The sequence below is a fragment of the Symphalangus syndactylus genome, chromosome 18 (genome assembly GCF_028878055.3).
Source record: "Symphalangus syndactylus isolate Jambi chromosome 18, NHGRI_mSymSyn1-v2.1_pri, whole genome shotgun sequence".
NCBI classification, from domain to species: domain Eukaryota; kingdom Metazoa; phylum Chordata; class Mammalia; order Primates; family Hylobatidae; genus Symphalangus; species Symphalangus syndactylus.
This window is the reverse complement of record NC_072440.2, coordinates 61,354,493-61,377,490: the sequence shown is the minus strand read 5'-3', so window position 1 is coordinate 61,377,490 and position 22,998 is coordinate 61,354,493. Positions and strand designations below refer to the sequence as shown.

The window sequence follows — 22,998 nt, the reverse complement described above, 5'->3', positions numbered from 1 at the left end:
CTTAGTAGTTCAGTCAACCCATATTCATTGAGTCCTCAAGAGTCAGTTTGGCAGAGTGGTTAAGTAGCCACCGCCTGGCTGGTGTCCTTCGGTGAGTGTTTGCACCTTGGTGCCTCAGTTTCCCCATCTGCCACCTGGAGACAACAACAGTGCCTGCTTCTCAGCATTGTGAACATTCTGTGGGTAAACCTGTGCATGTGGTAAGCAGTATCTGGTGGTAATGGTTATTATTATGGTTATATTATATGCTACTATTACTTAGTAGCGAGTGGTGAACCCTGCTGGGATGCACAGCAGAGGGCTGGAACTGGTGCCCAACAGGCATCTCTGGGGAACCTGGGAGCCTGCCACTAAGCTGCAGATTTGTTCTGAATTTCCCCTGCTGACTGAGGCAGCTCTGGGGGCAGTACCATGAGACTGAAGCCATGGCTTAATCTCCTTGACAAACATCCCACGAGCCAGCTGGTGCTGCAGTTGGGCTGGCCCTGTATATACTGCCTCATTTTGTCTTGTCTTCACTCAGGTTGAAGGGGATGGGAGTGGGGGCTTCCCTTCCATTGGGCATCCACCTAGGCTCTCTTTGGCCAAAGTGTCCAGCAAGGGTGGTTGAGGTCCAGATCTTACTTGGTCTTTGATCTGTACCCACTGGCTACTTAATCTCAGCTCTCTGGGCTATGGCTGCCTGGTTTGTTCTAGGTGGATAATTGCTTTACTAACCTCCAGATGCCAGAGGGGTGAGGGAGGTCAAAGAAAGGGTCAGATGGTAGATGTGGGACAGAAAATAGTGGGATTGTTGTGAGCCAGGTGCTGGGAATCAGGCAGCCCAAGCCGGGTTACCTCTGCTACTTAACCAGCTATGATCCTAAGCAAATCACTGCCTCCTCAGTTTCCTGTTCTGTAAAAAGGGGATAACAAAAATGCCCTTCTCATTAGGTATTTGAAGGGCTTAAGGCAGATGACATATGCCAGGTGCTTAGGGCATACCTATCCTCAGCATTTCAAGAGTGTGAGCTGTTTCTCACACAAGGGGTTACAATGAACAGATCTTTCTGTGCAAATTGCAAAGTACAGGAGGAGAGTGAAAAGTTGCTGTTTCCTGCTGTCTGCAGGTCAGATGGTTTTTGGGCTTGAGAGTCTGTGAGTATAAGAGCTGAGGACAGGATCAAGCCAAGACCCGTGTGTGCCCCTGTGGTTTGTTTGTCTCTCCGACTGGCCAGTGGGGTCCTTCAGAACAGAACCTGGCACACAGTAAGTGCTCACATAGTGCTTGTTGGATCCGTGAAGAACAAGCAACAGTGACGGTCCCAAGGACCCCAGGTGTGTCCAGCATTTAACATCCATGAAATCCCAGTTACTCACTGCTTGCCCAAGCTGCAAATGGGGCCAGTGCACAGGATATTTTTTTTCTGTTCCACTCCATACAAAATATACAACAAATTTATTAATTCCTGTCCCCTTCTCTCTGGCAGGCCCTTGGAGTAGTGTCCCTCAATAGAAAGAATATTTCTGTTGATTCGGCCAAGTGGTAGATCCGGAGAGGTTTTCTTTTTCTTTTTTTTTTTTTTTTGAGATGGAGTCTCGCTCTGTCGCCCAGGCTGGAGTGCAGTGGTACAATCTCGGCTCACTGAAAGTTCCGCCTCCCAGGTTCACGCCATTCTCCTGCCTCAGCCTCCGGAGTAGCTGGGACTACAGGCGCCCGCCACCACGCCCGGCTAATTTTTTTGTATTTTTAGTAGAGACGGGGTTTCACCGTGGTCTCGATCTCCTGACCTCGTGATCCGCCTGCCTCGGCCTCCCAAAGTGCTGGGATTACAAGCGTGAGCCACTGCGCCCGGCCTTCAAGATAATTTCTAGTTAATTGGTTTTTGAGTAATCTGCAAGGACTTTTCTGGGTTTGCAAACCAGACTTCCCCCTTCATTCAATTGGTTTTCAATTTGCAATTGCCTGACAGCTCTGAGCATGGTGCCTGCTCCATGCTCCATCCAAAGCCCCTGTGCCTCATGGTGTGGGAAGGGATAGGGATTTGTGGGGACAGGGGTAGGTCAGGGGCCACTTGTCTCTGAGAAAAACGTGTCATTTTCCCCAATTTGAGAAGACTAATTGTCCTTTGGGCTCCAGACTTCGGGTTCTGTGAAACTCAAAATTAATGCATCAAATTAATTGTGTGCTCCCCTTGCTCAGGCCGATTAGCATAAATTAAATTTCACACTAATTGGCTAAGGTGGAGAGAACACAATCCTGGTGCTTGGAATTAATGCTAATTTTAAGGATGGTGGTTAGAGGTGTGACCTGGGGCATTCCTGGCTTGCACCTCCCCGTATCGTGTGGCCAGTGCAAATCAGCACTCTTGCAGCAAGAATGATTTTGCACAGCCTTAAGCAAATCTAACCTCTTCAAATCCAAGTGTGAGGCCAAAATTAGGAGGAGACCCTGGCAGTTTCTGTGGCAGTAATTCTTAAATTTTGTTCTGCATAAAAATCACCCTGGGGCAGGTTGAAATGTAGATTCCTGAATTATGCTTAGAGATCCTGGTTTGGGGGGTCTGAGAGTCCTATAATTTGCATTTTCATTTATTTTTTTAAGAGTCAGGGTCTCACTCCATCACCCAGGCTAGAGTGCAGTGGTGTGATCATAGCTAGTGCAGCCTAGAACCCCTGGGATCAAGTGATCCTCCTGCCTCAGCTTCCAGAGCTGCTGGGACTATAGGCACGCACCATCTCGGCTGGTTTATTTTTTAAAACTTTTTAAAGCCAGGGTCTTGTTATGTTGCCCACGCTGGTCTTGAACTCCTGGCCTCAAGTGATCCTCCTACCTCAGCCTCTCAAAGCACTGGGATTACAAACATGAGCTATCATGCTCTGCCCTAGAATTTGCATTTTAACAACCATCTGAGGTCATTGCCACGTAAGTACTTCCCCAGTGCACGGTGTAAGGAACAGCAAGAGAAAGCTCCATGCTGGAGGCAACCGGGAGCACCCTAGGAGAGTCCCTCATTAATTAACTGGAGGTCCTGACTTGGGCCTGACTGGTCTGAGTTCAAATCTCAGTTCTGCCTTTTACATGTGATGTGACTTTGCAATGCTTTCCCCAAGCCTTCTTTCTCCTCTGTGTCTATCGAAATGTGGTCTCAGCAGTCGGTGATGTGGTCAACAGGGTGGGAAGCAGATGGGCTGGAGAAGTGAAACAGATGGGGAGCATGGAATGCACAGAGCAGCGTCAGATTTTGTATTTTTTTCACTCTTTTTGAAAGATATTTTGTTTTGTTTTCTGATTACAAAATCATTTAAAAAAATCAACAGTACAGAAATGCATCACAAGAAAATTGGAGTTCCCTGTGAGCCCATCCTTCCAGGGAAAAAAAAAAAATCTCAACAGTTTGGGAGTGCTTTGTTCTGTGCAAACAAAAATGGGATTACCCCAAACATTCTATTCTGGAAATTTGCCTTTTATTTCCTTTTGGCAATATATCTTGGGGATATATATTTTTTTATGTCGGAACATAGATCTGTGTCTTCCTTCTTCATGGGGCAGCTGAATAAATTTTGAGCCTGCCTAAGATGACAGTACCGAGAGAGGCTAGCTCGGGAAGGGCAGCTACATTGCTCATTGTAAGAACCATTTACCTTCTCAGTAAAAATAATGCAGAGTTGCCCCTAGATAACAGTCATGATGCATAGGGTCCGATGAAAGAGTGAAGCATTCTAACATCTTCACATGCAAAATTTACAGCAGGAGGACATGTAACTGTACCCAATTCAGTGCATTTTACAGCTCAGGTGACCAAGGCTCCAGAGCAGGAGGGATTGTCCAAGGTGTTAGTTGTTGAGTCTGGACTGGAACCTTGCACCCTACGTTTTTCTTTTTTTACAATTCTGCTGCCTCCCATAAGAGGTAGCCTCAGTTTTATGAGCTGCCCTTCTCCTACATAGGGTTGTTTCTCTGCCTCTTAGCCACAAACACTCCGCTAATATATTTCTCCCCTTACGTACTCTGCCGTGTCCTCAAGCCCTGAATGCTTCATTTTGGAATGATAATGCCACAGAAGCCCTGCTCATTTGGCATCGGTGGCTGGTCAGTTAATCAGAAAAAAAAAAAAAAAACAATTCAGTGCATGTGGGAATTCATTTAAAAATTCCTATTTTAAAATTAATTACATGTGTAATTTAAATCACTGCATTTCTGAGGCAGGACCCATCCTTTTCTTTCTTTCTTAAGCCACGCTCGTAATATACAACCTTATGATTTCCAATTTTGGCTTCTTTAAAACAGAGCAAATGGCAAAGTAATTTGAATACAAAAACCTAATTTTTTACTTCGAGTTTCTTTTTAGTTGTTGCAACAACACCTATTTGGCAGCGTTTTAAAAAGCAGCTTACCTTTATTAATTCCTTCCAAGGCATTCAACCTAGTTTTCATGGAAACTCTGTCCAGCCATATTTTATAAGTTTATGTAGTAGCTAACTGAATAGATAGCTACGATAAAAATGCAATAGACAAAAACAGTTTGGGAGCACACACACTGATACTGGATGTGCGTGCTTGTCACCTGCTAGAGGCAGATGGGCCGTGGGGAATTGTAGAGAGGTGGTCTGGTAGAGAGCATTCTGGTGCAGTGGGCATCCATCAGTGTGTCTTACTGAGGGACAGTGTTGGTACATCCAGGGAGATGATTTGCTAAAAGCTGGTTACGAAGAGATTTCACTAAAATGGCCATTTTTAAAACTGAGCACTTACTATGTGCCAGGCACCGTGCTAAGCTTTCAATGGATTATCTCTCTGAATCCTCAAAATAACGATATGTGTTGTTTTTTCCCCCCTTTAAAGCTGAGAAAACTGAGAACCAGCAAGGCATCCTGTTTGGTGTAAAATCACACAGCTAGTGAGTGTTGAGCCAAGAGTTCTACCACAGCAAGACCAATGAAATTCTGAAGTCCATCCTCTTAACGAGTTGATTATACTCAAGCGTTGCTTTCCCATGATAGCTAGTGATTTGTCCAAAGGTGGTCCTGTGCGTGGGGAGAGAAGGGTTGGTGGCTCCGTTGAGTGACCCTTCCTTGATCACCCCATTCCCCATCCCAGATTGCTGACTTGACCACTGAGCTTGCCGATGAGCGCTTCAAAGGTGATGTGGCCTGCCAGGTGCTGGAGAGTGAGCGGGCAGAGCGGCTACAGGCCTTCCGGGAGGTCCAGGAGCTCAAGGTGAGTGGTCCGGGTGGCTGGGGGTGGCAGAACATGGTGGCCAAAAATGGTTGGGCCCACCCCCCGACCCTCTTGTTGGGGATCAGTAAGCTTAAGCAAGATGCACAGTTGACTGACTGCTGGGCTGAAGGTCCTGGGGGACACTTAGGTCTCCTAAGGCTTGGCCTTGGGGGTGTTACGGGTGGATAGTCCCTGGCTAGAGAGGCAAATGGAGGATTGTGCAGAAGGCGGATAGTCTGGCTTTGGAGGTGATTTGGGTGAGAAATATGCTGCAGGTGGCTAGCCCATGGTCCTGGATTCTGCATGGCTCAGGGCTATGCAGAGGGTGGCCAGTCCAAGCCTTGGAAGCACCGTGGGTAAGATGACCAGCCCAGGTCTTCTGTCCAGCTCTAGTTTGGACCTTGAGACCTTTCTTCTAGAGCAAGCATGAACAAGTCCAGAAAAAATTGGGAGACGTGAATAAACAGTTGGAAGAAGCCCAGCAGAAAATTCAGTTGAATGACTTGGAAAGGAATCCCACTGGAGGAGGTGAGCAATCTGGGACCCTTGGGGCTGGAAGCTGATGGACAAAGTTGTCTTTTCCATTTATTCAATCACTCATAGATAAAGCACTTTTTAGGTGCTAGATATTGCATGAGGGGCTGCGACTTTGGCAGAGCAAACAGGCACAGCGTTACTCTCTTGGAGCTTACAGTCTAATGGAATAAGCAGATATTAATCAGATAATCCAACAATACCCCAGGTAACAAATTATCTGTGTGATATGTGCTGTTTAGTTTTAATGCAAAGAATGATTTTTAAATAGTGGCTTTGTGGGCAATGTACTTTTATGTTTATGTGAATATTTTAAAAATAAATTTTGAGAGGCCTGGCGTGGTGGCTCACACCTGTAATCCTAGCACTTTGGGAAGCTGAAGTGGGAGGAATGCATGAGCTCAGGAGTTCAAGACCAGCCTAGGCAACATAGTGAGACCCCATTTCTACAAAAAATTTTAAAAATTAGCCAGATGTGGTGGCATGCGGCTGAAGTCCCAGCTACTTGGGAGAATGAGGTAGGAGGATCACTTAAGCCTGGGAGACCTAGGCTGCATTTCACCCTGGGCTACAGAGCAAGACCCTGTCGCAAAAAAGTAAAAGCAAAAAGAAAACATAAATTTTGAGGAAGGTAGTCTAGTGGTTAAAAGTTGGAACCTATGAAGTTGTATTTGTGGATTTGGATTTTGGGGCAAAGAAATTGCTGTGCCTCAGTTTCTTCCTCTTTCAAATGCAGATTGTCTTGGATAATTGATAGAAAATGTTTAGCCACATGTGTAGCATAGAGTGATGAATAGCTAATAGCTGCTTTACCATTATTATTATGAGGAATAATGAGATCACAGTCCATCCTTACAGCAACCTGTGGAACAGAAACTACTGCTCTCCCCATTTCACAGAGGGTAAAGCTGTGTCAGGCACGCGACAGTTATTGAATGGCGAGAAGGCGAGAGGACTCTTGGTTTTATCTGGGGATATTATACATTTGTTAGTAGTGCCAGGAGTTTCTGGAGATGTCCTTCTTACACAGTTTCCTGGAGACTTCGTGATTGGATGGCATGGTGACAACTTTGCCAACTTGTCACCATGCCTCTTACTCGCCCCAGCCTAATGGAGTTGGGTGATAAGGATATCCAGTGGGTCAGCTTCTATAAAATGTCAGCATTATTCCCTCTGTGTGTCCAGAGAATGTGTGCCCTTGAAATGTCAGGGACAGTCAGGGGAATGGAGATCAGGGGTCTGTGGAGAAGAGACAATGCGTATTTATTTTCTGTTTCATTCTTGTTCTTCTTATCCTGGCTACCCCCGTGGCAGACATTTACCAGGGAGGTTAATACAGATGAGTTTGAGGCTCTCTTATAAGGGAGACCCAACAAGGTAGGGTACACATAGGGAGAGGGGAACATGTTGGTATAGAATCAGTAGTGTGGGACAGTCTCTGGCCTTGGTGGTAATTTCTATAAAATCCCCAGAGGGGCGCCAGTGTCAGTTCCATCTGCGTGAGATTCATGTCTAAATAATGCTTCCCAGTTTGTTTTCCTCTGTTAAGATTGGGGTGTTAATGAGAGGGGGCCATGTGCTTAGCTCATGAGCACATTAGTCACAATGCTATATAGGCTCTCAGCTATGGATGCTCATTCCAAGAAGCCAACCCACAAATATTTTGTTTTTCATTATGAAAGTAATACATACTCATTATAGAAAATGTCTAAAATATAGGAAATTTGAAAGAAGCAGTAAAACATTTTAATCATGTCATCGCAGTAGTACCGCAACCACCTCTATGGTTCAAGATGGAGTATGAATTATTTAAAAAATATGTTTTCCTTTATGCATGGCTAAATATTTAAAGAGAACCTTTTGTGATAAGCACTCAGCACTGAGCTGGACACTGTGGGGGTTACAGAGGAATTTTAATTGGGCCCTGCTCTCAAGATATTCACAATATAAATGGGGAGATCAGGTAAACTCAGGAAAACATGTTGATTAAGGGTGGCACTCATGGGAAGGGAGGTAGGAGGTAGAGATGAGCCTTGAAGGAGAACAGTTTCCCTTCTTGTTCGTGTTGCCCACTCATGCCACTTGCTCTACAGCACAACATAGCACAGAGTACATGGGAAGCTGCAGAAATGCTTTCTCCTGCTCCTTCTTACTTTTGCAGGCTATGCTGCTTGTAATTGTGAGGCTTTTCCTGGTGGAGAGATAGTGTGCTTTTCCCATCATGATGTTTTTACCTTGGTGGAAGCTTGAACCAGCTTTAACTCTTTATTATTATATCATCCTTCATTTGGTTAGTGATGTAGAAATCTCTATTGAGGTCACCTCTTTCAAGAACTTAATCTACCATCCACCTCTCTATCCATCCATCCATCCATCCATCCATCCATCCATCCATCCATCCATCCACCCACCCATCTACCCATCTATCCATTTATCCCTCTGCCCATCTACTCACCCACCTATCCATATACCCTACCATTTATTTATCTATCAATCCATGCATTCATCCATCCATGCACCTACTTCTCTGTCTACACTAACATCCATCCATCCATTCATTTTTCCACTTGCCCAACTGTTTATCCATTAATCCTCCACTCTATCATCTAGTCAAACATCCTATCCATTCAACTATCCACCTTTCCAGTGGAAGTTATCGAGTATTTACTGTATGCTAGGCATTATAGTATATTCCGGGAACACAGTGGTGAACAAAACGAGTTTGTTGTCTTATTAATTTGAGTTATCGTCTGGATTTCTGTAAGCTTCTTTATGAAAGCCCTGATCATACTAGGTTTCAGCTGTCTTTTTACTTGTTTCCCTTGCTTGATTATTCTGGAAGGTGGGTGGATATGGCTTCTTATTCATTTCATTATCCCTTGCATCTTGTACAAAGTAGTGTGCTCAATGAGTGTGTGAATGGATGGATGGAAGGATGGATGGATGGATGATAGATGAATAAGTGGGTGGTCTCTGTCTTTGGTCGTCCACTCCACAGAATGTTTTCCACAGGTTCATTAACTTAATGGGCATTATTCTGTTATTCAGATAGTCAAAAGATAAGGCATCTTAGCCTAAAATAATCCATTCTAATCAGTCAAACAGTTTTAATCAAACCAGCCAATAATTTTTTTGAGATGTTTATCGAATCAAGGGATTTGGTATCCATCTTATCTTGGGGAGACATCTTCTGACCAGTTTAGTAGAGTCTTGAATTATTGCTAATTTACTTATTTGTTAATTCCACCGACAGCCAATGATTATATACTCTGTACAACCCAATAAAGTTGGCCAGTAGGATGACTCTTTTTACTTGATTATTGTATTAGGTTCATTAAGCAATCCATGAGCTTGTATCAACATGTATGGGAATCTGCTTGTAGGGAACTCTTCCAGAGGGTGTGAAGGACTCACAGATGACTGAAACAGCTCCCTTGCCCTTAATGATTATGAAATTTCCTTGGAAAAGGGAAGATACGAATACACTTACAGAGACAACTAAACAGGATAGGCAACCAATCTTAGAAGAGTGAGCAGTCAAGAACTTTAGACAGTTGGAGGTGGTCAGGACAGGCTGCCTGGAGGAAGCGTTATTTAAAACTCAGACTTAAAGCATAGTTTCTTGGTCCAAGGTTGAAGTTCAGGGGCTCCGTGAATATTGTGAAATTGCATGCCAAGAGCCAAGAAAGTGGAGGAGAGCCACTCTCACTCTTGCCTTACACTCATTTGGCCTCTTATCCTGGTCTCCCTGACTCCGTTAAACAGCAGACGAGTGGCAAATGCGCTTCGACTGTGCTCAGATGGAGAATGAGTTCCTCAGAAAGCGTCTGCAGCAATGTGAGGAGAGGCTGGACTCAGAGCTGACAGCCAGGAAAGAGCTGGAGCAAAAGGTAAGATGTGGAGATAGTCTGGGCCACAGAAGTGTTAGAGAGTGGGCAGGCTCTCACCTCCACTGTGGGTGATCGAGGTATTGGCTGAGCCTGGGGAGGGAGGAAGAGGACACAAGCCCCTTCAGGTTTTTCCATCTCCACTGTTATTACAAATGCTGGTCACTGCGAGACATGAAAAATATTGTCTGTACATGTAGATCTTCTATCCAGAGATTGCTCTGTGGTGTAAAGAACATGGACATTAACTCAGGATATCTGAGTTCCAGTTCCATTTCTATGTGAACCCTGTGGAAGTCACTTTAACTCATGTTTCTTATGTATTACATAATTATCAGTGGTCTCAAAACCGTCACATTTCCCCATTGCCTCTATTCTAATCTGCTACCTCCATCTCTCATCCAGACCAAAGCAACAGCCTCCTAGCTGTCCTCCTTGCCTCTGGCCTCTCCTCTCAACCACCTGCCACACCTCAGCCAAGGAATGTTTCAGAGTCTCTTTCAGATTTTTCTATGATCATAAAGTATGCTGACTCTCATGGTGGATTTTTTTCCTTGCGTGTTTTGTAAATTTTGTTTTTGAGCTCATCTTCAACAGGTTTCTCTGCTCCTCCCCCAGTAGTCCCAGGTGTTCTGCATTGTGGATTTTTTTTTTCTCTCCCAGTGAATTTTTGTGTGTGTATTTAGCTATTTTTTATTGTGAGTTGATCTTCAGCAGGAGATTTAATTTTTTTTAACATTCTATTGATTTTGATGGGAGCCCTTTGATAACAGGGTCGTGGGTGTGTTCTGCTAGAAGAAACCCTTTTTCACTTTCTTTGGCAGCAGTCCCTGAGGTAATGCTAAATTCTTGGTCTCAGATTTTTCGCAGCATGTAAAAATTGTCAATTGGATCTCTAAACCCACATGAGGCTTAGACCTGGGGTTTAAAATTCTTATGAGAGTACTTCTTCCCCTACCTAGATCCAGGGTGAAAGCAAGCTTTCTTACCACCTTCCAGGCCAGCGGGTGGAGCTTTTATTTTCTCTTCTTACTGAGGTGCATGGAGTTCTTTGAGGGGTTTGTCAATGCAACGGTCTTCATTCCAATTCTTCACCTTCCATGAGCCCAGAGCCTTGTCTCCTGTCTCTGTCTGGGCATTGAAACACAAACCTCAATCCTAAAGGGCACTTCTGGATCTATCAACTCCTCTTCCCCCTCATCCTGGCCACCATAATATTAGTATGCACCATTATTGTTAGGGCTTTGTGTCCTCTGCATTTCTGATACCCTGAAATTTCCTTCTTTCTTGAAGGTGACATTACAAATCTAATGCAATCTTATCTATATATAATATAATCTTATCTAGCCTTTCTAGATGAATGTACAGATAGTTTGGTCTCTCTGCTTGTCTTCTGTGGCCTCCAACTATCCCTGGTCTACATTCTAACCAGTTCACACCCTAACAAATGGTGTGCTAGTAAATGGCTCTCCGGAAAAAAAGAAAAAGCCCTGATTTGTAGCACTTGCCAATTTCCCTGGTGTAAATACTCCCACCATGGCCAATTTCAAACTACCATTGTGATGTCACTAACATGGAATTTGAAAGGGATGCACAGAGCTAATTCTGTGCATCCCTTTCAAGTCAGTACCAGCCGACTCCAGCACACCACTGATTCCAGCCACACTCAGTTTTTTTTTTTCTCCTTCCAAAAATGCCTGATTCTTTCTCACCTCTGGGACTTTGCATATGCTATTTCTTCTTCCCCAAGCAGTCTTTCTTTTTCTCTCCTGCCTAGATATCTCCAACTGTTCTTAAGATCTTAGCTTAAATGTCACTCTCTCCAGAAAGTCTTTGCTGACGCAGATTGGGTTGGGAGTCCCTGAGTTGTCTCCCAAAACATAGGCCTCATCATGCTGTATTGTAATTACCTACTCACTTCATAGTCTCTCCTATTTGATGTAAGAGCCATAGGGTGGAGGTTATATTTGTGTCTCTATTCTATTCTCAGCGTGAGCGAAAAGTATCATGTGATTGCCTTGCAGAGGTGGGCCTGGGTGAGATCACATGGGATTTGATAAACAATGGAAGTGACTCTTGATATCCTCTATGCTGGTGGTGATGGTTTTAGTGGTCGCTTTCAAGGTGAACATTGCATCGTGGTCCTCAAGAGACATCTTGAACCATAGATAAACACAGATGGACAACTGCAGGAAAGCAGCCCAGTTCTTTAATAACAAATTATGAAGTTGAGTCAGTTTCCCTAAGGAAGGGGGATATTTATGCTATATTAAAAAGTAATAAAACTGCAACCCTTTCTGAGCAGCAGAATATAAGAAAACATCCCATTTGCTTTCCAATACTGAATTTAGAATTACAGGCTTCATTAACTCAGAGTTTTGCTTATTTAAAGCAATTCTTTAATGAGGCCATTTCTTCAAAGCCAGTGTGCTGAGTTGCGTGCTCTTTCCCAGATCTAAACTAGGACATTTAGGAGAGTGTTTCCTGGAGGAAGATGCAAGAGTCTTGACTTTTGTTTGTTTAAGGCCGTGTGCATTCCGGTATTAATTCAGTCCATGCAAAGTGCCATTTGCTGCTTTAACCTTTAAGGCTTGTCACTTGGGATTCCGGGTCAGATTTTCTAGGTGTGTCATTTTCGCTGCTCTATGGCTAATCCTCACATATCCTTCCTGATATGTTGGCTGGTGGGGATGTGAGTTATCTGGTGGATCAGGGGGTCATCAAGTTGAGGCAGGGTAGGTAAAGTCTGTGGGTGCATTGGCTGGAGGTTTATTGAGCAAAAGTAAAACCAACCTTAAGAGATTGATGGAATTATCCTCACTTTACCTCTGAGCAAACTGCGGCTCGGAAAAGTAGCTTCCTGGAGGTGACCCAGGAGGAAGGTAGTCAAGACAGGGTCTCCCCATTCTAGCATCTGCTGTTTTCTCATTACACACCTTGGAAATAGCAACTCCTTGAAATACAATGTAAAAAGCTTGTTCCATGCCCACAGAGCCGGGTAATTCATTCTATTACTCTTACAGCTCGGGGAGCTTCAAAGTGCTTATGACGGGGCCAAGAAGATGGCTCACCAACTGAAGAGGAAGTGCCACCATCTTACCTGTGACCTTGAGGACACCCGCGTCCTGCTAGAGAACCAACAAAGTCGAAACCATGAGCTGGAGAAGAAGCAGAAGAAGTGAGTTGCATCTCTCACCATCACCTGGGCTGCCAGGGTGGGCTACATTGGAGCTGGGGTTTTCTGGGGTATCCAGGTTCTCCTAACCCCTTCACTTCAACTCCCTTGTTTTGCTCTAATCTTCCTCCCTGTCCCCTCACACCTTATTCCTGTGTGGTTCTCCCAAGAATCCAGCAACAAATTATTCTTTTCTCTTAGCCAGCCTCAACTATGTGGCCAATTGACCTTGTGACCTTGGGGAACTTTGTTTGCCTTTCTGGACCTTAACATCCCTATTTGTTGAGTGAAGGGTTTGTTGCAGACGGTCAAGACAGCATGGTGATTAGGAGCCCAGGCATTGATATTAAAGTCATCTCATTCAAGTCCTGAAGGTGCCTCTTTCTAGATGTGTGACCTTGAGCAGGTCATTCAGCCCTTCCCAGCCAGATTCCTTATCCGTAGGTTGGGGATAAGATCGCCCCTCTGTGCTGGGGACTAAATGATGCAGTCAGTACATCTAAGTGGACTGATCCTGGTTCCCCTTCCCACTGGTGAAAATTGGGCTAGAGGATAAGGAGGAGGCCAAAATATGGCCTTCTCATTTAGGACTTGGACTCTCAGATCATGTGAACCATTCTGGCAGAGACTGGGCCTTGTGTACCAGCAAGATGCTAATCTTGAATCTGCACAGTGTGGTTCCCATATTTGCATTCCCTTTGGGTTGCTGTTACAGTGAGGCGATGGTGGAGCCTGGATTTCTACCCAGATTCGCACTCTCATAGGCTTCTTCATGCAAAACCTCAGAACCTGTGATGCTTGGACACCTTGGCTGTGTTTAAAGTTCTCCAGCTCATTCGGTGAGGGGAAAAGTATACAGGGGTCCTGTTTGGAGCCAGCCAAGTCCTAATGGAGATGTCATACTAGGCAAATAGGTGGGAAGCAGCCTCTTTTAGAAGGCCCATGATAAAATACAGAAAAATGTTCCTGTGTGAGCCAAGATGTGAATTTGTGGGAACTGCCTCCTTTCCAAGAAGTAGGAGAAGTAGGAAGCAGAATTATATATCCATGGAGGTGGCATAGATTTTGAACTTGATCTGCATTAAATATTATTTCTCTTATTTATCCTTCAGCTTTCCTGAGCCGGCTTCTTCATCTGAAAAAGGTCTTTGGGGGATTGTTAGCATGCTCTCCATCCCCAGAATAAGAAAGGTTTATTTTTTGTTTATTGATATCTCACTCTGTTCCCCTTTCCACCTCCCAATGGGTGCTCTGGCTGAACCTTACCCTGCAGTGGGGAAAATGGCTTGGCTCCATCTTGGCCACCTGCTGTATGTCCTTGGCAAATAACACCACCTCTCTGGGCCAGAGAGTGACTGATGTTTCAGATGAGTCCTTGGACTTAACAGGTCATCTGATCTTGAAGAATGGCTCTGACATATACCCCTGTCTGTGAAACAAGAGGTTTGGACTCCATCATTCCCCAGGTTCCTCCCAACGGTGACCCTCTTGGCCCCGAACAATGGGTTCTACTTCTGTTCTGAGAGGCCTAACTGAGGATTTCAACTCTGATCAGTAAGGGGCCAGCCTCTGGAGTTTGTGCAGCCAGAAAATTCCATCTGTCTGGTCTTTCCTTTTCCCTTTGGACAGAATCCCTCATTCCAGGGACTTATGAATCTCCCCAGGATACCCCCCAAGGAAAGTTCCTATTTCTTCATATTTGCATGCCCTCCTCTCAAAACTTAGCTTTCTTGTGATGCCCTCTGCTCTGTTACCATCTCTTGGCAGAAGCTAATTTATGTTTTGATGCCAATTGCAGATAGCAGGCATTACCTTTCCAGGTAGACTAGCATTTTATGTCTCAGTCTAACTGTGGAAGTTCAGGCAGAATGACTATGGTGAAAGGAAAATTTAGAAGTCATTAACACTTCCTTGCATCTCTCAGTGCTTAATCGAAATGTCGATGCAGCTGCCTCCTGAGTTTGCTGGGCCCAGGACAGAGTGATGCCTCCACATTGGTAGAGTTCTCTGTTTCCCACTTTGGCTTCTAAGTTCAGAGTGGCCTGGGATGGTTTCATTTTGGTTGGATTGTTTGTGGCATGATTACCCTATGGGTCACAAAGCTTGGTTCTTAGGGCTGATGAAATTCCGGGTAAGCCCTGTGCTAGACTCACTCATTCCCATACTCAAGGGAGGCTGGACCGAAGGCTCTTTCTTAGCAGATTGAAGGTTGTGTGCAAATCTGTCTGGCCTCAGGCAATTGGCTGGTCAGTGTGGGCTGTTTGCTAGGAGTTGGTGTTTGTAGTAGCTATTCTTTGGCATCAAGTAGTCTGTTAAGTCAAGGACTCCTCTGCACCATCAGTTACTGTCTGGCCCCCACTGTCTTACCTCACCTGTCCCAGGAATGGACAGGTAGATGGGGGACTAGCTAAGACACTAGGAAAGCTGAGCCCAAGTCCACTTCCACCACTTTGGAATTTGGGGCCGAATCACTCCTCCTCTCTGAGTAATTTCAGTTTCCTCCTCAGTGAATGGATCGAATAACACATTTCTTGCTGAATTGTTGTAAGGACGACATGGATCCCAGCCCAGGACTTGGCACACTGGGACTGCTGGATCATCACCCTCATCACAATGCTTCCATTCAGAGGCAGCAAATAGTGCCCCTTGAATGATGTTACCAACGGCCAATCAGAAAGCTCCTGAGCTGTTCCAACAGGAGGGCTCCCTTATGATTGGGTCTCTCAGGAGTCTGAGACTTTGATAGTCTAGTATTAAGGAACATTGGATAATCTTATAACAAGGGAGACTTTCTTGTCACCAAAGGCCAAACCCCTTGCCCACTTCTGCCATATCAAGATCTCTGGAACAATAGGACTTCCTGTTTGGGCCAAGGGCAAGTGACTCAAAGTCACACCTTCCTGAGGCTTGGCAAAGGCTTCTCTATCGTTTTCCTCACCTGTGATACTTCGAGGAGGCTGAGACAACTGAACAGGGTGGCATAACATCCAGGAAGGGCTTCTCACCCAGTGGTCATCACAGAAGGGCAGCGGGGCCCCTAACAAGGCATTAATTCCCTGGATGACTTTCAGTAGGACTAGTCTTTGTGTTTTCTGCTTGAGAAACAAATGAGGACAAGAATGTATAAGTGTCCATCATTTTATCAATAATCAGCATGCTTTAGTATGGCATATGAGAGTATCAGCCAGACAATATGTTAAAATATGAAATGTAGAATATCCTCATTCTACTTACATCCGTTCGTTTGTTCATTGGTCAGGAAATATTGGGTGTCAAATGGGGCCTGGTAGATTTAAGGGGCCTTGACATATGCTGGCAGACCAGACACCAGATAGATCAGGTTTTTGGGTTGTTTTTTTTTTGAGACAAGGTCTTGCTCTGTCACCCAGGCTGGAGTGCAGTGGCACAATCATGGCTCACTGCAGCCTTGACCTCCTGGGCTCAAGTGATCCTCCCACTTCAGCCTCCAGAGTAGCTGGGATTACAAGTGCATGCCACGATGCCCAGGTAATTTTAAATTTTAAATTTTTTAAATTTAAAAATTTTAAAAATAGAGATGGGGTCTCACTTTGTTGACCAGGCTGGTCTTTAACTCCTGGCCCCAAGTGATCCTCCTTCTTTGGCCTCTCAAAGTGTTGGGATTACAGGCATGAGCCACCATGCCTGGGCCACCTTTAAAATATATCCTTTATTCTATATCTGTATATAGTTTTATTCTATTTTTATTTTTGTCCATATATTTTTATTAGATTCTAGGGTTAGCATTTAGATTAGCATTTTAGTAGGGAGCTGATGGGGGCAGCAGAAGTCTCAGTCTAACAGTGGAAATTCAGGCAGAATGACTATGGTGAGGGAGAAATCTAGAATAATAAGTGTCGGATATTTTTGTGGCAAGTCTATCTAAACCCTAAAAATTGCTCTGTCGTTTTTCAGATTCCCACCCTACATCCACAGCCTTACGTAAAAGCATTGAGAAAAACTTCCAACTTCTCATTCTTTCTCTCTCTCTCTTCTTCCTTTTGCTGTCTTTCTCATGGTTCTTGGGAAACTAGTGGCCTCTCTGCAGCCCCTCCCTGCCCCTGCCTCAGTCAGTCCCCTGCCCACCTGCCTATGGGGCCCTGCAGCCCCTCCCTGCCCCTGCCTCAGTCACTCCCCTGCCCACCTGCCTACGGGGCCCTGACATGCGCTCTGCTTTGCACAGGTTTGACCTGCAGCTGGCCCAGGCCCTAGGTGAGTCTGTGTTTGAGAAGGGTCTCCGTGAGAAAGTGACCCAGGAGAACACCAGTGTCCGGTGGGAGCTAGGCCAGCTTCAGCAGCAGTTGAAGGTAAGGGATGGGGGGCACAGAGCTATCTTGGCTCTTGGTGGCTAAATCTCAGGAAACTCCACTGTGCACCTGCTGCAAATGGTGACAGAGAGAAAACTTCACAAGGGTATCCTGGTCTGTCAAGCAGCTGGGTCCCAGTGTGTCTTAATAAAATAGCAAACAGTGGCTGGCAAATTGATGATCAGACTTTGTTTGAGCAAGATTGATGTCTTGATCTTGCTTCAGTTACCTGCGCAGGTTCCGAGGTGCTTACCTGGGAGATCTGAGAATGAGTTAGCTATAACCTTGTACAGGAGCAATGCCCTGGTCCTTGCAGGCTCCGATGCAGAGAGATTTTACTAAAATACGACGCGGGTGCCTCACTCAGCTGCTCCTCATCCTTTTGTGGTTCTCTGCTACTCGCAGGAGAACCTCTGAGTGCTTTAGCCTGGCATTCAACTCCTTCATGATCTAGCCCAAAGTTACGTGGTCCTGGAGCTGACTTGTAACATGGAAGAGTTATTTCTGAGCACTTTGCCTCCCTGCTCCAACATCTGAATCCCAGCCTCAGACGGCACACAGGGAAGCTTTAGCTATGTGCCTCCACTTCCCTTACAAATGGGGTGAACCCTTTCTGTAGGTGCTCTGAGATCGAACTCTAGGGACAATTTAGTCCAATCCCACCTCCCACCCCCAACTCCATGCCTGTATGAGCTGTACCGAGAGCAGCCCTTGCTGGTGTCCCACAGGGGGCGCTGTGAGGGACGGTGGGGTCCAGGTGGAAATGGCAGGCATTGGAAAGTGGAAAGCGCCACTCCAGCCCCAGTTGGTTGTAGAGGTATCCTTGGGGGAGGAGGGAGGCATACTCATGTGACTCCGGATCTCTGTCCTCTTTGTCTCTGTAGCAAAAGGAGCAGGAAGCCTCACAGCTGAAGCAGCAAGTGGAGATGCTACAGGACCATAAACGGGAGCTGCTGGGGTCACCCTCTCTGGGGGAAAATTGCGTTGCTGGCTTGAAGGAGAGGCTCTGGAAGTTGGAATCCAGCGCCCTTGAGCAACAGAAAATCCAGAGCCAGCAGGAAAACACCATCAAGCAGCTAGAGCAGGTAGGAAAGCCCTGTCTCAGGGCAACACCCTGTCCCATGTCTCCAATGCAGAGTGATGTTATTAAAATACAACGTGGGTGCCTCACTTGGCTGCTCCTCATCCTTCAATGGCTCCCTGTTATCCCAGGGAAACTTCAGGCTCCTAGGTCTGACATTCAGATCCTTCCTGATCCAGCTCTCTCCTGCAAGGTTCAGTGTCACCTTCTCAGAGAAGCCTGCCTTAATCACCTTGCAAATAGCTCCCACTATGTTGCATTCATTTCCCATCTCCTTAGCTGGGTTGCTTTTCTTTGTGGTACCTGCCATCATATTAGATAGTATTTTTTAAAAGTTTGCTTTATGCCTTTCTCTCATTTGCATATAAGCTTCATGAAGTCAGATTGTTTTTCTGTTTCTCTTGCTTCTTAGTGCAATCCGAGAGCCTAGAATGAGGCCAGGTACACAGCTGACACTCAATAAATAGCTGTTGACGAAATACCTAACATTCATTGAGTACTGTCTGTGTACTAACCTCAGCCCTAAGCTCTCCCCACACATCTCATGAATCTCCAAAAGAACCTTATGTAGGGAGATCTTAGTATTATCCCCACTCTACAGATGTGGAAGTTGAGACTCAGAGACATGGAGAAAGTATCAGGGATGGGATTTGGAACCTATGTCATCTGACCCCACACTGCCTTGAATGTGTACTATGTGCTAGGCATTGTGCACAGCTTTGAGGCAGATTGAAGTGCTACTCTTTGGGAAAAATAAAATAACAAAGGGAATAAGACAAAAATATCAAATACTCTTATACCAGCACCCTCTGCAAAGTACCAGATGAATGTTTTGTCTGCTTGCTTATTTATGTACTTACTTATTTACCTCGTTCTATAAATAATTTGAGGCAGCTTACAAGATACATGTATAATAGAATACAAAAATTATAAATAAAACAATCCAAACCAGAAAAGTACAAAATAAAATAGACACTAAGGAGGGGGGTGGGGGCAGTGAATTAATATGCAGATAAAGCAAAACATATGGTCTTACACATATAATAATTTTCGCTCTAAAATTCCTGGTGGCCAGAGAGAAAAAGGAAACGTGAATTACATGCCTGAGATTAAAAAAAAAACCCACTTTCTAGGGGAAGTAAGGTTTCTTCTGATGCTTGGCTCTAAACGAATTTCTCTTGTGGGATTTTATAAAAGGCAATTATTTTTAAAGTGTTTTTTAAAAAAATGCTGGGGCCACCCTTATGTGAAAAATATGACCAGGTGTCATGAATGTATAAAGCAGATGAACTCTGAGCAGCTCTGTTGAACTGAAGTGGGGATGGGTGGGACAGGGGTTGGGGGAAGCAGGGGTCAGCTCTTGCTTCTTGCTAACCACTACTCCATCAAGATGGAGCCTGGTGAATATCAAGACATGTGGGTGGTGGGTGTGGGGAACAAGATCCAGAAAGTCTTGGATGCTCACTAAGGAGCGATATGAAAGATAAGTCTTTTACTCAGTCAGCCTGTATTTATTAAGTACTTCCTCTGCATCATGCACTCTGTGGATGCTAAGGGTGCAATTGCAAATAAGACAGACACAATCTCTGCCCTCCCAAAGTTTATAGTCATGCTTAGTGTTAGGGGAATGTTGAACTTGAAGATCTGGTCATGACAGCAGGGTTGGGGGAGAGACTGGGGAAAACTTCCTGGAGGAAGTGATGTTTACTGAAGAGGGAGGCTGGAGGATGAATCCGAATTGGCTGAATGAGAGAGTTCTAGGCAGGGGACCAGCCTGTGCAAAAGCCTGAAGACAGGATAATCGTAGATATTCAAGGAGCTGTAATACGGGGTCTTTGAGGCAGCTTGTTGCCTGTATGACCTTAGGCAAGCCCCTGTTTTCTCCAGACATCAGTCTCCTTATCTGTACAATCAAATATGGAGCCTTATCTCTCCCCTAGCTTCCTGCCAACCACAGCTATGAATCAGTGAAGGTTTGTGAAGAAGGTGGAATATCTGTGTAGGTCTTTAAAGGGCATGGATGACGGTGCAGTGCCATGTAGCAACCCAGTGTTCCTTGTGTTCCTTAAATGAGCAGGATCTTCACCAAGCCAAGAATAAAACAAGCCCTCTTGAAAACTGTGTTAACTCTTTAAGATGCCACTGGGGGACCACTTGATGCTTGGAAGCAAAAATGTATTACCATAGCCTCAGGGACCCAAAACTTAATGCAGCTGCCTGAATTTCCATGCTCAGTTCACCCAGGAGGTGAGGCTGACTGAACACTTTTATCTGTCTTCAGCTTCACCCATAACCTTAGGCTGCATTGTGCCCTTGTAGACATCCAGTAGATATTTATTGATTATAATACAACACTTTTTCCAGGGAATTTTATGTTAACTCGTATAAGTTTGACATAAATGGTATTACAGATGTCAAGAATGTCCAAGAGGCTAGAAAAAATGAAAAAGAAATATTATAGTTACTCGTTCAGGCTCCTTGGTTTTGGATTATCTTCCCATAACCCCTGTCATTTTAAAGGAAAAAAAGGCAAGAAGTTGACATTTAAAGTGAGCCTACTTTATGCCAGGAACTGTAACAGGGCCTCTGACGTACGCTATCCTTTTTTGCTCCTCACCATGGCATAGCAGGGAATATTATTGATGTTTTAAAAGACCCAGATTGTTTTTTCTGAACTTAATTTCCATGTTGGGGACAGCACTTGCGAAGTTCCAAAAGCTCGATGAGAGGTGCTGGGACAGTACAGTAAATGATCAGAAAGTTATCATTTCTACAGTGTAACCCATTGTATTAGTCTGTTTTCACACTGCTGTAAAGAACCGCCTGAGACTGGGTAATTTATGCAAAAAAGAGGTTTAATTGACTCACAGTTCCACATGGCTGGGGAGGCCTCAGGAAACTTAACATTCATGGTGGAAGGGGAAGCAGGCAAGTCTTACATGGTGGCTGGCAAGAGAGAGTGAGTGAAGCAGGAACAGTCAAACACTTATAAAACCATCATATCTTAAGAAAACTCATTCACTATCATGAGAAAAGCACAAGGGAAACCACCCCCTGTGATCCAGTCACCTCCCACCAGGTCCTTCCCTTGACATGTGGGGATTATGGGAATTAAAATTCAAAATGAGATTTGGGTGGGGACACAGAGCCTAACCATATCACCCATCTACGCTATTGAGTTCCAAATGCTTTTTCATGATCCAGTAGCATTAAAGAGTATAGATAGATAAAGGAAAGCTTCAAAGCTTTCTTGGGCCCCATACCCTGGGGATTCTAATCCAGTAGGTCTAGGTTGAAGCCCTGCAATTTGTGTGTTTTAAAAATGCGTTTGTAATTCTAATGTGCCACAAAATTTGAGAAGCCAGGGCTTGGGCCAATCTGTAAATCATGCAGATCAGGAAAGTGAAGTATCGAACTAGACCTAGAACTCATGACTTTTTTGCCTTCCACTCTAGAACCCTTTATACGACTTCACACAGTTCCAGCATTATGCATGGCTCTATGCCTGTTGCATGTATTTTGGAAGTTCTTGTTTAAAAGACCCAGCTCATTCATGGGATCACAGCTCTTAATTATGTCAGGTTGCCGGGGAGGGAGGGGATAGTCTTTTCTGTTTTTGAAATAATGGGGAAAGAGAAAGTAATATTTATGTACCAGATACTGTGCTAAGTGCTTTATATCATCTCATTTAATTCTCATAGTAGCATTCTAAGACGGTTGTTTTCTACAGAGAAAGGGGACTGACCTAGAGGTAAAGTGAATTGTCTAAGATAACATTTTGGGCAAGTCATCTTCTTTTCCAGGCTTTCATGTCTTCATACACTTTTGTCCTACCATTCATCTACCTATCCACCCACCCAGAAAACCATCGCCAATGCCTGCTCCAGGAATGAGAAATATGTTTCATCTTAAGAGTGTTGAGAAGGGGGCTGGGCACGGTGGCTCACACCTATAATCCCAGAACTTTGGGAGGCTGAGGCAGGTGGATCACCTGAGGTCAGGAGTTTGAGATCATCTTGATTAACATGGAGAAACCCCGTTTCTACTAAAATACAAAAATTAACCAGGTGTGGTGGCACATGCCTGTAATCCCAGCTACTTGGGAGGCTGAGGCAGGAGAATCGCTTGAAGCCAGGAGGTGGAGATTGCAGTGAGCCGAGATTGCGCCATGGCACTCCAGCCTAAGGCAACAAGAGGGAAACTCCATCTCAAAAAAAAAAGAGTGTTGAGAAGGATTCTGAGGCTGCATCTAAACTCAGTGGGAAAGTGTGATTGATGAGTGATGTCTGTTATAAGCACAAGAATGGATAGAGGCAATATTTAATCTATTTACCCACCGTTTGTGATCTTCCAGGATGCCTAGGGAAATAACTTGACTCTCATTTATGTATTCCAAAAATGAAAAATGCAATTGAAATGCCAAGGATGACATGGAAGGCTTGGAGAGTTAGAGTGGGTCACCCTCACATGCTGTTGTTGCTGCCCCCACAGCTCCGCCAGCGGTTTGAGCTGGAGATCGAGCGGATGAAGCAGATGCACCAGAAGGACCGTGAGGACCAGGAGGAGGAACTGGAGGATGTCCGTCAGTCCTGCCAGAAGCGGGTATGTGAGCAGTGAACACAGCTGTGCCCTTGGATCCTGGCAGGTCTGGTATGGATTCCCTCTTCCTTAGAGTGAGGAGGAGGACTGGGTCTGGAACCTGGGGACAAGCTCTTTCCGCAACCATCTGAGACCTTAGCTTCGAGGTGCCTTCAAAGGTGTAGGAGTGGAAATGCCCATCTTAAATATGATCTTGG

At 44.9% G+C, this 22,998-nt stretch overlaps 1 protein-coding gene across 1 annotated transcript in view; it reads left to right on the top strand.

Moving 5' to 3' along the window:
- Positions 1 to 22,998, top strand: part of MYO18B (myosin XVIIIB) — a 297,959-nt gene that overhangs the window by 147,873 nt on the left and 127,088 nt on the right. The window contains exons 26-32 of the mRNA XM_063623416.1: positions 5,081 to 5,200; positions 5,620 to 5,728; positions 9,500 to 9,624; positions 12,645 to 12,799; positions 16,998 to 17,121; positions 18,006 to 18,206; positions 22,694 to 22,804. Of these exons, the coding sequence (XP_063479486.1) occupies positions 5,081 to 5,200; positions 5,620 to 5,728; positions 9,500 to 9,624; positions 12,645 to 12,799; positions 16,998 to 17,121; positions 18,006 to 18,206; positions 22,694 to 22,804 (945 nt within the window). The remainder of the gene's footprint in view (positions 1 to 5,080; positions 5,201 to 5,619; positions 5,729 to 9,499; positions 9,625 to 12,644; positions 12,800 to 16,997; positions 17,122 to 18,005; positions 18,207 to 22,693; positions 22,805 to 22,998) is intronic.